Genomic DNA, 15512 nt, shown 5'->3' with positions numbered 1-15512 from the left:
GCGGAGGGCACCGCATGGGGGGCGGGGCGGCGGCCGCGCTTCCCGTGACGGCGGCGGAGCGGAAGTTGCTGGTGCCGCGTCCGCTGCGCGCTGCACGTGCTGCGCGCCCCGCGCCGCTCCCGCCGCTCTGCCCCGCCGCGGGACGAGCAGGAGCAGGACGAGGATGGCGGCGGATCTGCGGTTCCGCCTGGCGGAGCCGCTGCAGCTGGTGGCGCGCAGGAACGAGAAGAGCGGCGTGGAGCTGAGCAGATTCCTGGCGAAGCAGGTGAGAAGCGGGCGGCGCGGGGCTCGGCGGTAGCCCCCCGCGCGTCCGTCCTCCCTCCGTGCGGGCGCGTCTCGCAGGGGCCACTGTGGAGCGGAGGGAGCGTGCCGCCGTCTCCTCCCGGCAGCTTTGTGTGTGCCCGACCCCCCCGGCCGTCCCTGGCTCTCGGGCGGCCAGCGGGAGCTAATCCCCGCTCTCTGCCTCCCCCTCTCTCTGTCTCTCCCTCTCTCTCTCCCCCTGATGCTGTTTCTTGCCTCCCCCGCTCCTTTCAGGGATGCGCGGGTGCAGCCTATGAGGAAGATCCTCATCTGTATCCTGGGACCCTTCCTATTGCGCTTCGGCCCGCAGTTAAAATCTCCAATATCTTCGTGTCCCCTGAGGTGACTCTGGAAGCGTGTTAGCGAGAGTTGGCATTTTGTTACCAAGCACTGAGACAGTAACTAGTCCCTACCCTGATGCTATTTTTCGTGTCTTCTTTAATTACCTTGAAGCAGCATGTGGGATAAAAACAAGCATTGATTTTCTAGGCTTTGCTTTGAGGTTTTTTTTTTAATCACAGTCTCACAGGTTGTAGTGATGCTGGAAACATGATCCTGTAGTCACTTTCATGCTTAGGCTGCCTTAGCTCTGAAAAGCACACCTGCTTTCTAGGAGAGTTAAGGCCGATCTCCTTTCTCCCTCTGAAATGCTTGAAGACATGTAGTACCAGGATGTCAGCACATCAGATGTTGTTTTATTAATATTTTTCATGGTAGAGCTTTTGAAGCCCCTAAGACGTGTACACATTTTGGGGCTCAAAGTCTCTGTTTCTCTTTGAGTGTCTTGGAAATGTCCCAGTTGTTTGAAGATGAAAAGTCTAAAGTATCATATTTTTTCAGAATATTGGCTTTCAGTCTGAGTTGCTGTCTCAGTTATGGTTGGGGAAGACTTTCATACTGGTACTCAAGTTTCCTTGTTGGTAGACAGATGGCTCTTTCTTCTGTTGCCGCAAATCACAGGATCAAAGTAAAATTGACGTGAATATATATTCCTGAGTTGAAGCTAATTGGTGGGAAGCAGTGATGAAGAGTTGCTTTTCGAGAGAGAAACTGCTGAGAAATAGAGGCGGGGATGGTGTGGATGCATGTTGTAGCAGACAGATGGAGCAGTGAACCAGAAGTGAGTCACTGAGATCTGAGATTGGGAAAGAAACTGTTCCCTTTCCCTTTTGGTGACTGGTTGGAGATATGCTTCAGGTTTAAAAGTCTTGCTAGGTGGAAATTGTTAAAGAGTGATTGTATAGAGGGAGTCTGGAACAGCACAATACTTAACAATGACACATCCTTTTGAAAACTGAATTGCTGTTTCCAGGCTTGAAAGCTACAGCTCTAGGATTATTTTAAGCTTGTCTTGCCAGTAAACAAACTCCGTCTCTAAACGTCATACCTGATTTCCTACAAGCTGCTTTGTATCTAACCTAGGAAGCATGCATTCTGGAAATCTAGAGCTCTCTTTGCTGTACAGCTTTGTTATGTCTTTCTGGCAACTTATTCTTCAGTGTTCCATAAAGGAATGAAACTTGCCCACAACTGCTAAGTAAGGAGCAGTCTTTTAAGGTTCATAGTGTGGCACAGTTCATGTGGTCATTGAAGGTTTTGTTCTCTGTGCTTGGGTATGTAATAGAATTAGAGCCCTTTCTGTAAAGTATTTTTATATACCATGAACTCTGCAAAGATACAGCAAATTTCGGTGCTCTTAATGAGGAAGGTGGGATGAAAAGCTCTCTGGACCTGTTTCCCACCTTCACATTTTTGAATAATTTAAGCAAACTGTAGAAACAATGGGTCTCCACAAAGTGGAATGTGCTTTTGGCTCTGAGTTACCAAAGGTGTGCCAGAAAGTCTTCCTGCATAGAATTCCAAATGTGAATTTTGTGCAAATGTATGTATTTTGGTTCCCTGTGATCATGTAATTTCAGTAGAGAAGTTAATTACTGTGAAGGTTAAAACACTATTAGGAATGGAACTTTAATGCAAAAATACCCTTTCTTGTTTCTGTCCTTTGCATCTACCACTGTGCTTATATGGAAAGATATATATCAAAAAATCTAACCCCTTTGGATATTTCTTCTCTTTAGTCTATGCAACCATCCTAAGTGGACAGGAGATCTTGAGCACACCATTCTTGATTTTCTTTTTTAATGTCTTGGTGGTTTAGCTTGGCATCCTTCATTTTGCATTTCATTTTTCTATGTAGCAGTGAAAGTTGTCTTAATAATAATTCCAAGCTTTTCTTTAGAGTCCTTCAGGCTTAGCATTTGATGTTGAAAAGTGCCTTTATTCCTTTATATTAATAAGTGTAGGAAAAATGAGGTAACCTAGTGGTCTTAAATTCACACAGCTACCCATTGTCTGCCAGAAAAATGTCTTGGTGCTCTGGCAACTAAGGCAGAGGTTTTTTCATACTGAAATATGGCTTCAACATTTTATTTGAAAGATTAGTTAGACTTTGCATCATGTAGCATTAGAAATAAGGGAAGGTATGTTGCACTTTGGCTTCCATCTTGGGCTGTATTGTCATCTCCTTCTGCTAGTTTTTGAAGTGCTGTGATTTTTGGGACACTGTGTGTTAATGATACAAAGTCAACCAGAAACTTCTTGCTTTCATCCTCTCTTGTGCGGGAGAGATCTGTCTGACTCTGTCAGAGATGTGTTGAAGGAGGTTTAGGAAGTTCCAGCTTGTGCTCCCTGTGAGACTGCTTATCACCCCTGCTTTTTTTTTTTTTTTTTTCCCCTTGAACTGCATAGGTTATAGGAAGAGTGCAGGCTCGTGTTTTGGTTTATTTTGCTGAACTGAACAGCTGCCAAAAAGAGTGGTGCTGCTCTGTTTTCTTTTAGCCTCTTCCCAAGGCCAAGCCACACATTTGTGTTGCTTCTCTTGTCTTGAGCCCAGTAAGCCTGCTGATTTGGAAAATACATTCAACTTTCCCACCCAGTGTAGGACTTCATAAGAAAGATTAGTTTGGATCATCTTGCTGAATTGATTGCTGCACAGTCATACAGTGGTAGAGCTGTTGTGTGGTGGAACAGAGACAACAACATGAGTTCCTGTGTTGGAGGAGAAGAAAGATTTCCCATGTGTGGCCCTTATGCCCTCCTACTCTTTAGAAGTATCCCACTGTTAAATCTGTGTCTGGTGTAACCTGTGAGTCATGAGCAGAAGTGTGGATTTCATGTGGGACCACATTGCTCATTGCTGTGATCCATTAGTTTATGAATTTAGGGTTTGGATTAAGCTGGGTATTATTAAAGATTTCTGTACCTTGTGTGCACTGAGCAAATGTACTGTGCGGGTTGGGAAGGAGATGCTCATCCTGCTGCTAGAGCAGCACCTGGGATCATGTCTGACTCCAGATCTCAATCCTAGCTGTATCTGCTTCGTGTGTCTCATTAATAATAGAGACAGTGTGTGTATGTGCTCTGTGTTTGGAGGCACAGTCTTTTGTGATGCTTTCTTAAAGCAGCTGCTTGGAACCACATGTGCAGATTTACTATCCCAGGCTTGAACACTTCCAGATCAGCTGTCTATTGCTATTAGTTGAGAAAGCTGGTGTTTCACAAAGCCATGTTTAGTTAAAAAAACCCCTCTGACAGTATTCTGCTTTTCCATAAAATTTTTAATTTAGACTCTGAAATCAGATAGACAGTCTCTTGGTAGAATGAGAATGTTGCCACTGTGATTTCTGAACAGCTTTATATGTCCTAAGGGTACTGCACAAAATGATTAAAAACCTGCTTCCTCTCACAAAATTGCTAATGGCATGAATTTGTTGTACCATAGACATGTAAATACAGAATTTACTGAATCAGTCACATTATTTACTGTTTTATTGTTAATTGGCTTTATTCAGATATTCAGAGCTCTGGTTAGTAAATTAAGCACCCTGTTGTGCCTTGTTTGGGTAGCCAAAGATGTAATTGATTTGAAAACTGGAGGTACTTTTTATTTTTTCCAGTGGAGTTTATTTCTGGTTCTTTTGAGCCATTCTGCCTTTGAACAACTTACCAGTCATTTTGCCACTCAAAATCTGCTTCCCTGTAATGAACAGGGCCTCACTCCATTTTAAAAATTATTTTTTGTGCTGCTGTGATAGATGAGAGGAAGATAAACTTATGTCTTCTAAAAGCAAACAAAAGGCCTGTAAGAAACTGCTTGCAATTAATATGATGGGTTTGATCTTTGTAGTGTATATACCTCAGTTTCCCTGGCTTTTTATGCTGTATGGGGGTGAATGTCTATTCAAATTCAGGAGACCGAGGAACAGGTTTGCATGCGATCTAGGAGGGTGTGGACGGTGGTAGAGCCTTAGGAGGTCATCCTTTCAGAGGACCACTGCACTCTTGTAACGATGAAACCATCCCATCTGTGAGACCAGGAACAGGTTTTACCCGAGTAACAAAAGCCTAGGAGAAGCAGAAATTGGCTGCATGTGGTGCTGAAGCAAAAAAGTACCTGAATTACAGAATACTTCTGGCTAAGGGTTCAGTCAATAAGGGAGGGAAGCGTGGAGCATCCGAGTTAAGAGCAAAACCGCTATAGTGCAAATTCATAATCCTGATTTCCAAAATTACTTATGCTGCATTATATGTTAAGCATCATGGAAATGGAGAGATGCTTGGGTAGTAACATAACCTCAAAGACCAGAGAAATTTAAGGGTAAGACACAAGAAATGGGTTGTTACAAAGTTAAGAGGGTTGGGGGGAGTAGGTGGGGTAGATGTGAGGGTAAGGTGTGTTGGTTTGGTTTTTTTCTTTCTTCTAACAGATAGCGAATATGTTTTCCTTGTATTTTAAAGCACTGAATGACCATTTTTGTGTAACAGCATAAAAAGAAAAATATTTTCAACTTCAAAATTGCAGATACGAGCTGCTTCTTGTTAAGACCATTGCTCGCTATAATCCCTGTCAGAGCTATGAAAATAAGGCTGTGATCATGACTGATCAAATGCTTCTTTTTTGTAAAGAGAGAGTGACCATGAAGCAACATAAATTTAAGAACTCAAATTCTTAAATGTTTTGTGGCTCTCATGAAACCAAGCTGTTAAGGTCAATGGAAATTCTAGGCAGAAAGATGTATTAGTTGTTATAACATTTTCCTAATCTTTTTCTTAAAAAAAACATACTGTAAATTGTTTGCTTTATCTTTCAGTTGTAAAGTATGATTTAGGATTTTGGGACTACTTTGTAATTCCTATTTAGTGTATCATTCTGCATCTTACTCTTTCTCTTTTTTTTTAAGGAATTTTTTTTTTTAATACAGAGAACTGTGTCAATTGAGTACTTGCTTTGGGATTTTGGACTCCCTTCTGGTTTTGAACTATTTGTTCCTGTAAAATTCACTCTGACTTCTGCATGAATAGTTCTGAAGTTGAAAGTCAAAATCATTTTCCATTTAACCTGTTCTTACTTCCCATTCCTTTAGGTTTGGACTCAGCAGGATCGCCAGTGCATCCTCAATACTTTAGCACAGTTATTGCTGGATAAAGAATGTACTGTATTGATCGGCCGTCAAGTTCGGCCCATCCTGCTGGATTTGTTGGAAAGAAATGCAGAAGCTATTAAAGCTGGTGGCCAGATCAACCATGATCGGCATGAAAGGCTGTGTGTAGCAATGAGCAAGCTGGTTGCTGACCACCCTGATGTTTTGCCGTGAGTAATGAGATGTCAGTGTTTGAACGTAGGAAGTGTTACAACCCCTAGAGACAAGGGTAACTCAGGTTCTTGTTAATAGATCCCTTGGGGCAGATTAGAGAGAAGTACACAGACCGACTGATGTTTTTATATATATGCATGTGCTGTTTATTTTAGAACAATTTGGTTGCAATGGAAAGGAGATAAGTAGCTGTTTTGGTTATTATCTGTAGAAATACAGCAATATATAAGCATAAAAAATGTCGCAGTTTCAGTGGCCATTGGTCCAAGCAATGGTCGAAGTGTTGATCCATCGGGGGATGGAGGAAGCCCATGAAACATAAAATTTGTTGGGTTGATAAACACTCAGGTTCAGGTGGGAATGCCCAGGTACCCACCCCGGCAGGGCAGAGTTGTACACTGTGGATCATGCCCAGTTCTCTGGTGGAAGTTCCTAAAAGTGAGTCTGGGGGTACTTCGGGGCTCTTTGATTTATGACTCCTCCTAAGACATGACAGCTGCCTCTAATGTAGTTCAGCCAGTTATGCCCCATCAGAAGGGATGAAAACCTTCAGGCCCATGTGAATGTCCTGGTACTTTCCCCGAGGGGAGTTTTTGCACCTGAGCCAGTTGTGTAAGGGAGGACATTGTCATGATAAAAAGCATTATCCCACTTTGCAGGATTTGCTTTTTAGCAGCCTCTTCCAGACATAGCCCAAACCCCAGCTCGTAGCCCCAGGCAGTGGATGCTCCACCCCCTCTGCCCCTGGGCTGTCACCCTGCACATCCTCAGCAAAGCACTGCTGCTTTTGCAAATGTACAATTGTTTGAGACGTTAACCATTAGCATTGCAGTTAACATTTCATCCAGGCAGTATGTGCTTGTTAATGTTCCCTGGTGAAGAGAGGTGATGTCAAGATTTGAATAGTCTCCCACAATAACAGATGTGTTTTGAATGGAAAGAATTATTTAGTAAATACAAGTCTCAAACACAGTTTATTTTAGTTGAATCGTGTTGTAAGATACAATGTGGCTTTCATCTGTGATGTACAGGAAAGCAAAACAGCTGCCCTGAAAATAGTTCACAACCAAAATCTCTGACTTTAATATTAGACCTCTAGGCCGCTAGAATATAAAGGTACATAAGTAGGAATCAGTCTTACTTTTTCAGTAAACAAGAACAATCAAAGAGTTTTCACCAAAGGCAGTACTGTTTCCCCTTGATAATTAAGTAATGATTTCTAATAAGGTTAAGTGTCTGTTGTCAGCTGATTGCTGAAGTGGTTGTCTTTCCCACGAGTGAATAAAGTTAATTATAGGCCTTAGTTCTTAGTAATGTCAGTTACTGTCCTAGGACCTGTGCCCTGACATTTTTATTAGTGTCTGGTTTTCCTTCTTCTGACTCACATGTCTGTGTTCCATCTCTCTCTCTTCTAAAGATTTGCTTTAAGATACTTTAAAACTACGTCACCAGTTTTCCAGAGGCTTTTCCTGGAGAGCTCAGATGCAAACACAGTCCGATATGGGCGCAGACGAATGAAGTTACGAGACCTCATGGAGGCAGCCTACAGATTTTTACAAAAGGAGCAGTCAGTGTTCCGGGAGCTATGGGACTGGAGTGTGTGTGTTCCACTCCTAAGGAGTCATGACACTTTAGTCCGTTGGTAAGTAACATCTATTCAAATGAAAAAGATGTGGAGGTTTTATCTGTGTCTTGAGTTCTAATCAACAGTGTTCACATGCCATAGAAAGCATCTTCAAATAATACCAGAAATCCCTACCAATGGTATCTGTACTTGTACTTTTTAACTGACCTTTTGAAATCTATCGTGATCTATCACAAAGTGAATTTTAGGCTAGTAGTGTTTAAACTATGGTCTAGAGAATCTTTCCAAATAACTTCAGTTTGCCCAAGTTGGTTCTTTTTTCAATTGTTTGTATACAGATTTCTCAGGGGCTGTAAAACTTGGCTTATTTAAGCTGCACTTCGTATTGGCCTTGTTACAGGCTTCATGTGGGAATTTGGTCCAATGTTTGATGTTAGGCTTCTGCCTGCAGGGCTTCAACCTGATCACATGCTCTACCTTATTTATGTCAGTGGTAGTATTGATAGTGCCTTTTATTTTTAAAAAGATCTCTAATAGTGTTCACTTTTTAAAACATAAATTCAGAATTGTGTTAGTAACACATATTTTAAGTAAGGTGTATAATTTAGGAAGGGCAGAACCAAGAGTGTTTTCAAATCATTTATGAAGCTCTTCAAAATTACAGGCTTAGTCTCAGAAAAAGAGAGATGACTTGTAATTCATTGACTAGATTTGTTTTACCTGGTGTTCAGCCAATAGTCTTAAGTAAGTGAATGAGCTGACTTTCAAACTTTTGTCCTGAAACAATCTTCTTCTGCCCACTCTTCCTTCCCCCCCACCACGCTCATAGAACAAAACTTTGTTCTTAGAAATTAAAACCAGTGTTATAATAAATGAAAACTGGTTTATGATTTATATTAAATATTCCTTTGTTGCAAGACAGCTTTATGTAGTCATGACTTGGGAGTTGTTGGCTTTTTTAGGCACTCAGAATTGATTTCATTGCATTAGGTTTACTTTAGAAATAGCATGAAATGCAAGTGTGGAAGGAAAATGGTAGGAGAAAAAAAACTGGGCAAAGATGACCTCAATTCCTTGTCTCGTATGTTAACTTCCATTTACTTGGGAAAGTGCATTCCGTTATTACATTTCTGCTGATAATTCAGTTCTTCAGAGAAATGTTAGCTAATTGGTGTATAAATTAAAACTGCCATGACAGAATTGCTTTCCTCAGTTCTGAGATATTTGTCTAATCTGAAAGGATGTTAAGCATAGTGCTAAAATAATTTCTATGAATAAAGTTTTCTGCACGTTTTTCCAAACTTAATGTTTTGGTATGCAATTGACAGTTGTCAAACTACATTTCTTAAGACTGTTTTGACATATTTTATTCTAAATACAATTTTTAGGTATACTTCAAACTGTCTTGCGCTGGTTACATGCATGAATGATGAGCATAAATTATCTTTCCTGAAGAAAATATTCAATCCTGAGGAGCTGATACATTTCAGACTAAAGTAAGAACTTTTAAAATCATGAACACTATTTGTTTTTCTTGATGGCTTTCAGCTGAGTTAATAAACATGGCTTTCACAGGTTGCTAGAAGAATCTCAGCTGCAGAATGTGGAAAAAGCCCTAGTTTTGGCTAATCCAGATTCCTCGTTTTGGCAAAAGGAGAAGGAACCGCACTATGCACAAGGACACATTGTGTCGGGCGACCTCTCTGCGCACGTAGTAGCTGTCTGTGGCATTGTGCTGCCTAGACTACAGCATGTTTCTGAAGAGCAGGTATGTAATCCACGGATAAATCAGTACATTTTGGTTTAGGAATTTCTAAGTACAGTGAACTGACTTTATTTCCTGATTAGATGGCATTGAGATACTATGGGTAATGTGTGTATCTTTCTCAGTGTGTGCTGTAAACTAGTGTTGCATAATACACACACCACAAAGAAGCTCTGCAGTGGAGTGAAGCAGTGAAGGAACAATAGTGCTGTTCACTTTACCTTCATGTAGCAGTTTGTAGAAACATATTACAAAAGAATATTCAGCCTTACATAGTAACTCCAATCTCAGGGTAATAATCCATAGCTGACTAAAGCCAGGATCTAGGACAGATGCTTCTACCTGCATGACATAGGTTTTTTTTGTGCTATATAGGCATCTTATATGCAGCCTTTCTCCAAACATATGCTCAGTTCTTCTATGAAAAAAAAAAAAGGCTGCTACTTAAACTTTTCTGGAAGGCAGAGAAAGGGGAAAGGAAGTGAACAAGAATTTACTGTCACCACTTGAGAAAGTGTAATGCAGACTATAGTGCCTTACAGTTTTGGGAAGCCCATCGAAGGCTAAATGTATTTAAACAAACAGTATTTAACCTTTTTTCTTTTTAATTGCTATTCAACTTAAGCTCTCCAGATCCCTCTTTGTAGCTACAGCCAGTATTCCTGACTGTTTTTCTCCTTTAGGTAGCAGTTTTAGCTCTTAGCTGAGTTTTTTGTTTAATTTTGTAACAGTGATCTACAACGGGACAAAGAAATGAATGAAGACTACTAGTGTCTAGAATTGTTTGAGTAGCAGAAGCAAGGAAAGAGGATTTTTCCTCCAGATTCCTCTTCCCCTCCCCTCTCCCCCCCCCCCCCCCCCCCCCCCCCCCCATTTTTCTTCCCGCTTCTGTTTTTGAATTCACTGTTTTCTAGCCTTTTGGGATTTTTTTATGGGATTGAGAGTGGTTTGAAATTTGCTGTAGGAGAGGAAACTGTAGAGCTGTTTAAGAAGATTCTTACTCCCATGGCAGCATCACAGCTGTTGCAGCTGTGCTGAAGCCAGGCCATGCAGTAAACTGGATTACTGAAAGAATACTCATTATCTGTGAGGGAGGAGAGAACTTCCCTGAAAGGAATGCTTTTATTTTTTTAATAGCCACAGGTATTTCACTGATCTGGTCTACAGTGTAGTTCCAGTTACAATAGGGAGGTTCCAGTGACAGCTTAGGAGGTCTGATGAAGATGTAGGAGCAAACTGTGAGGGGAAGCAGGTTCTCTTGTTTCCAGAGAAGTACATCAAGCTATATGTGAAAAAAGGTCAGACTTAAATACAAGACACTCATTTTAATGCTGTGATTTCTTTCCTCTGAGCCTTTTGGCACAAAGCACTATTTTTTGTGCCATATATTGATATGACTGTAAGAGTCTAAATATTTGGAGACTATCTGTAGCATTGATTAATTGCCATTCAATAAACTGCATTCATTTAATTTTGAATAAAATGAAAATGTTATTGAATATACCTTTTTTTCATTCACTGAGTTTAATGATCTTGTACTTTGGCCTCTACAGAAAGAAGTAAATACTCATATTCATTCATTTAATATTCATATTTGCATCATTTGAATGCAACTGCTATTTGATTTGTTCTGTGATTTGGACCCATTCTGATGACTGAATTTCACTTACATTGCAAATTGTATTTGATTGACATGAGTTATGACTGAATAGTTACTATGCCTGTACTGACAACTTGGTGTGAATTCCCCTTAGGATCAAATTGTATGTATACTTTTCATTAAGTGTTTCAGCTATAATAGGTTTTGGATTAAATCTATTTTAATACCTGTCAATAAATACAACTTTAGATTCCCTTATTTTATTTGATATGCAGATCTGCAGGCCAAAGTTTTTCTTGTTGTTAGACTCACTTTCCTAATTGTTCTATGTTGTACAACTGTAAGAAAAGCAAATTCAGTGTAGTAACCCAAATTTTATGTTTGAACAGGAAAATAACACCAACAGTTTTGTTTTGGTTGAATCTGCCTTCACAAATCTTCAAAACCTTGCTATTGCTGTAGCGTATCAGACTCCTGTTTTATTAGAAGGACCAATAGGATGTGGCAAAACCTCTTTAATTGAATATTTAGCAGCTGTTACGGGAAGAGCAAAACCTCCTCATATTTTGAAAGTTCAGCTTGGAGATCAAACTGATAGTAAGGTAACTGATGGATTTGTTTTATGGTTGGATCATGAGACATAACTTTTACTTAAAGCATGGACTTAATTTTCTAGTAATATAATGTTTTTACTCAAGGACCCTACCCTGCCCAGCTCATTAGTACTGGTCTTACTATTGATGAGAATGAATAAATTAACAAACAAGAAAAATAGCAGTTATTTTCCAGTAGGTTTTAAATTCTTTGCATAATTGTGCTGAACCTGTGTCATCCAAATTATATTTTATCAGGGCTTTTTTTTTTATGTGGAAGAGCTCTATTGATGTTTTTTTTAAATATAAAAAAAATTGATTGGTATTGGAAAAAGCAGGATTCTGGTGCCAAAGGTTGTATGAACACTTTTATTTCAGTTTAAGTGAGCTAATGTCAGTTTAATCTGATGCCTTTTTTTTTGCGATAAAGGTGAGATAAAGTCAGATACTGGAATGTTGAGGTGACTTGCAGTTACATATTAATGATTAAGCTCTATCTGTAGGTAATTTCATGTACTTCTTGTTTTGCATATAGAATTTTGGAGCTTGAGCTGATTTGTGTTGTTTGGCATGATTTATTTTTAGTTTTCAAGGGTGGTTAGTATCCACAAGAAGTTATTAGAAGGTTTTTATTAGCATGCATGAGCACCTTGTTTGCTTGCATGGAACACCTGGTTTCACCATCTCACAACTGTTTCGTCTCATATACAAGACTTAAGACAATCATATTTAAGAAAAAGTGATGAAGTTCAAGGTATAAAATATGTAGTAGTAAAATCATAAACTCAATTTTTTAAGCAATGCTTAAATATTGAAGTGTCAATTTGAGAGAAAAGCAAAGCTTTGACTGGATTTTACCTTTGAATAACTTGCTTTATAGTTCCTTTTACTACCTTAGTCACAGACTTTTTGAAAGCATGAAATAAAGTTCAGTGTGACCCTAGACCCCAGTCTTCTGTGTTACTTTAGGTCCCTTGTAAATTAGGATGGCACAGCTCCTAAATCCACTTCCAATTACCTGGCTTGTTTTAATTATTATGATTCAGTTAAATTGCCACTGGAGGCAGGGGGAAACCTTTCTTCTTAATTAGAAAAAGTGCAATGCTGGGCAGAGATTGCCAGACAGATCGTTTAGTGAGGTGGAGGCTGAATGTCACTTGTGTCCCAACTTTGGTCCTATTTGCCCTCCTTTTCTCTGGGGATGTGGTGCCCGGTCTCTGATGTGCCAATGGTTTCTGTCACAGGCGCTGCTGGGCATGTATCGATGCACAGATGTACCAGGGGAGTTTGTGTGGCAGCCTGGGACCTTGACTCAAGCTGTGACCAAAGGTCACTGGATACTTCTGGAGGATATTGATTATGCTCCTCTGGATGTGGTATGTACCTTTATGTTTGTTTTAAAGTACTGGTCTTTATGCCCGGGGTGGCAGTTTTGGGAGTCTAATCACCAGGGTTTTGTAGCAGCACGCTGAAAATGCTGCTGCTTTAGAAGGGCTTGGAAAGAATTCATGTCTGTTCGCATATTTGCACACGTCATTAGTTTTTGTCTTTGTTACAGAGTAGTCATGACCCTGCCACTAATGCCAGATTTCACTCTGGAGACTGAAATTGACACTGATAATGAGCTGATAATGTGTCTATTTAATAACGTTTTGGTGTTTGAAACCAAATGTGGTCCTGAACACCGCAGAATATTGTCAATGTGTGAGGCTGGTGCTGTTAATAAGATTTTCTTTTTGGTGTTTTGTTGTGTGGGGCTTTTTTTTCCTTCCACATCTTTTCCTACACATTTCTTACATATTAAAAATGTGCTGTTGCACTAAGCATTATAAGGTCTAAGATTTCCTGGTTTTTGGCTCCAGAACAACTAGTTAGTCAGTCATCCTTGCCTCTTGAAGTAATGGCTACTGAAAACAAGTCATTTGCAAGAATGGTGTGATAGAGATGCTTTGCTGCGTAGGCTTGCTGGACATTCTGCTGGTGGTTTCCTTTCATATCTGTTCCATAAAGCATCCTTTGTGTGACTGAATAACCTGTCAGTTTGTTTATTAGGTTCTAGGCTTCTGATATTAGAAATAGAAAATAAGAAAGCAAATGAATACTGCTTGTATGTACAGACAGTTCACTGCTAGGGGGTCGTGCACTTGTTTGCTTCTGTGGACTCAACTCATTGCACTCATGATAAGCATACCCTGAACAGTATCCTGCATTCATCAAATCCCTTTCTTCAGGTCCTCCCTGCAGGCATCCTGTCTGCTCCATATCAAAGGATCTCTGTGTGCCTCCCTCTGTGCTGAGCAGTCGGTGTGGTCATACCTCCCTTCTTTCTTCCACCACCATTACTGTCCTTCTCTGGGAAAGGGTAGATTTTTTAAATAGACCCCAGGCTCTCCTGGGGGTAGCAGTGTATACACTGGAAAAGGTTGATGTTTGAGAATGACATCTTTGAGATACAGGTCATCTTTCTTTGGGCAGATAAAGAAAATAAAGCTTCTGGTGTGGAAGTGTCTAATAAGTCATTTGATAATTTAAAAATAAATAGTTTTGGTTTGGACTTGCAGTGTAAAGGCTGTTATTCCATTCTCTTATCATTAAATTTGAATACAGGAGAAAAAAGGGTAAGTAAACATTACACCTATGACTTCCACTGCTGATTAAAATTGCTGGGGACTCTGCAATTCCTGTTGGCATCACTTGGAAGTGCAATCTATGGGAATGGCAGTTGCTGGCAACGGAATGGTGCTCCGTGGCATTGCTCCAGCATCTCAAGTGGGAAATGAGTGTGGATGGTTGTGCTGTCTGTTAGTGCCATCAAAAAAAAATTTTTTTTTTTTCTTTCCAGATCTCTGTGCTGATTCCTCTTTTGGAGAAAAGAGAGTTACTGATTCCTGGTCGTGGTGACTGTTTAAAAGTAGCACCAGGATTCCAATTTTTTGCAACCAGAAGGTAGGTTTGTGAACTTAAATGAGATTGAGAGCATGGGTATCCTATTTTTAAGTCCAAGGTACTTTTAAGTGCAAGATACTTGTGTAGGAGTATTTTAGCAATTTCCGATTAACAAGCAATAGAAGCTGTTTTCAAATCTTTTATAGTTTATTTCAAAGCCTTTAACATATTTTCCTGCTTTTGTCTTTCTTCTGTAAATTAGTTCTTTTCTTCTGATCTATTTTTTCTGGAATTGAGTCTTTTGTATTCAACTCTTTTGGTTGCCTCATTTCCTAATAATTTTTATTTCTGAAGGCATGGCTGTAATGGTTTAACCTCAGTCAGCAACTAAGCACCATACAGGCGCTCGCTCACTCCCCTGCAGCAGGATGGGGGAGAGAGCTGGAAGAGTAAAAGTGGGAAAAATCTTGGGTTGAGATAGAATTTAGGTAAAGCAAAAGGTTTCCACACAAACAGAGACAAATGCCATCTCTCTGAGCATCCTCACCCTTCCTTCTTCCCACAGCTTTATATGCTAAGCATGATCCCATCTGATATGGAATATCCTTGTGGTCAGTTGGGATCAGCTGTCCTGGCTGTGTCCCTTCCCAGCTGCTTGTGTACCCTCTATGCTGGGGCAGGGTGAGAAGCAGAAAAGGGTTTGAATCTGTGGAAGCCCTGCTCAGGAGTAACTAAGACATCCCTGGATTATTGGTATTGTTTTGGTCACAAATGTAAAACACAGCCCCATACCAGCTATTGCGAAGAAATTTAACTCTATCCCAGCCAAAGCTAGCACATCAGTGAACAGTTTGTATAGCAGCAAATTATAGTCTTCATTGGGCTAGTTAGAGTAGTTTCCCTAAATCTGTTGAGTTTACAGCTGGGAAATGGTATTTAACAATTGAAACCAAACACAATACAACAAAGAAGAAAAAACCAACAAAAACCCACCAGAAAACAAAAGCCAAACCACAACCCCAAATCTAGTATTTTGCATGTGCAAGGCTACTTCCGCGGTGGGTAAAAAACCACATGGCTGAATAGTTATTGCTGCAGTAAAAGAACAAAGGGAATGAAATGTATGATG

The 15512-nt window shown here is 40.2% G+C and overlaps 1 protein-coding gene across 2 annotated transcripts in view; it reads left to right on the top strand.

Moving 5' to 3' along the window:
• The first annotated feature begins 69 nt into the window (after positions 1-69).
• MDN1 (midasin AAA ATPase 1) overlaps positions 70-15512 on the top strand; it is a 93453-nt gene continuing 78010 nt past the window's right edge. For both annotated transcript variants that reach the window (XM_032105052.1, XM_032105051.1), the window contains exons 1-8: positions 70-265; positions 5724-5950; positions 7372-7596; positions 8928-9035; positions 9115-9307; positions 11294-11506; positions 12742-12873; positions 14340-14443. In XM_032105052.1, the coding sequence (XP_031960943.1) occupies positions 164-265; positions 5724-5950; positions 7372-7596; positions 8928-9035; positions 9115-9307; positions 11294-11506; positions 12742-12873; positions 14340-14443 (1304 nt within the window). In that variant the 5' untranslated portion in view covers positions 70-163. The remainder of the gene's footprint in view (positions 266-5723; positions 5951-7371; positions 7597-8927; positions 9036-9114; positions 9308-11293; positions 11507-12741; positions 12874-14339; positions 14444-15512) is intronic.

Source organism: Corvus moneduloides, chromosome 3, assembly GCF_009650955.1.
Source record: "Corvus moneduloides isolate bCorMon1 chromosome 3, bCorMon1.pri, whole genome shotgun sequence".
Lineage (NCBI taxonomy): Eukaryota > Metazoa > Chordata > Aves > Passeriformes > Corvidae > Corvus > Corvus moneduloides.
This window is presented reverse-complemented; position numbering and strand designations above follow the sequence as displayed.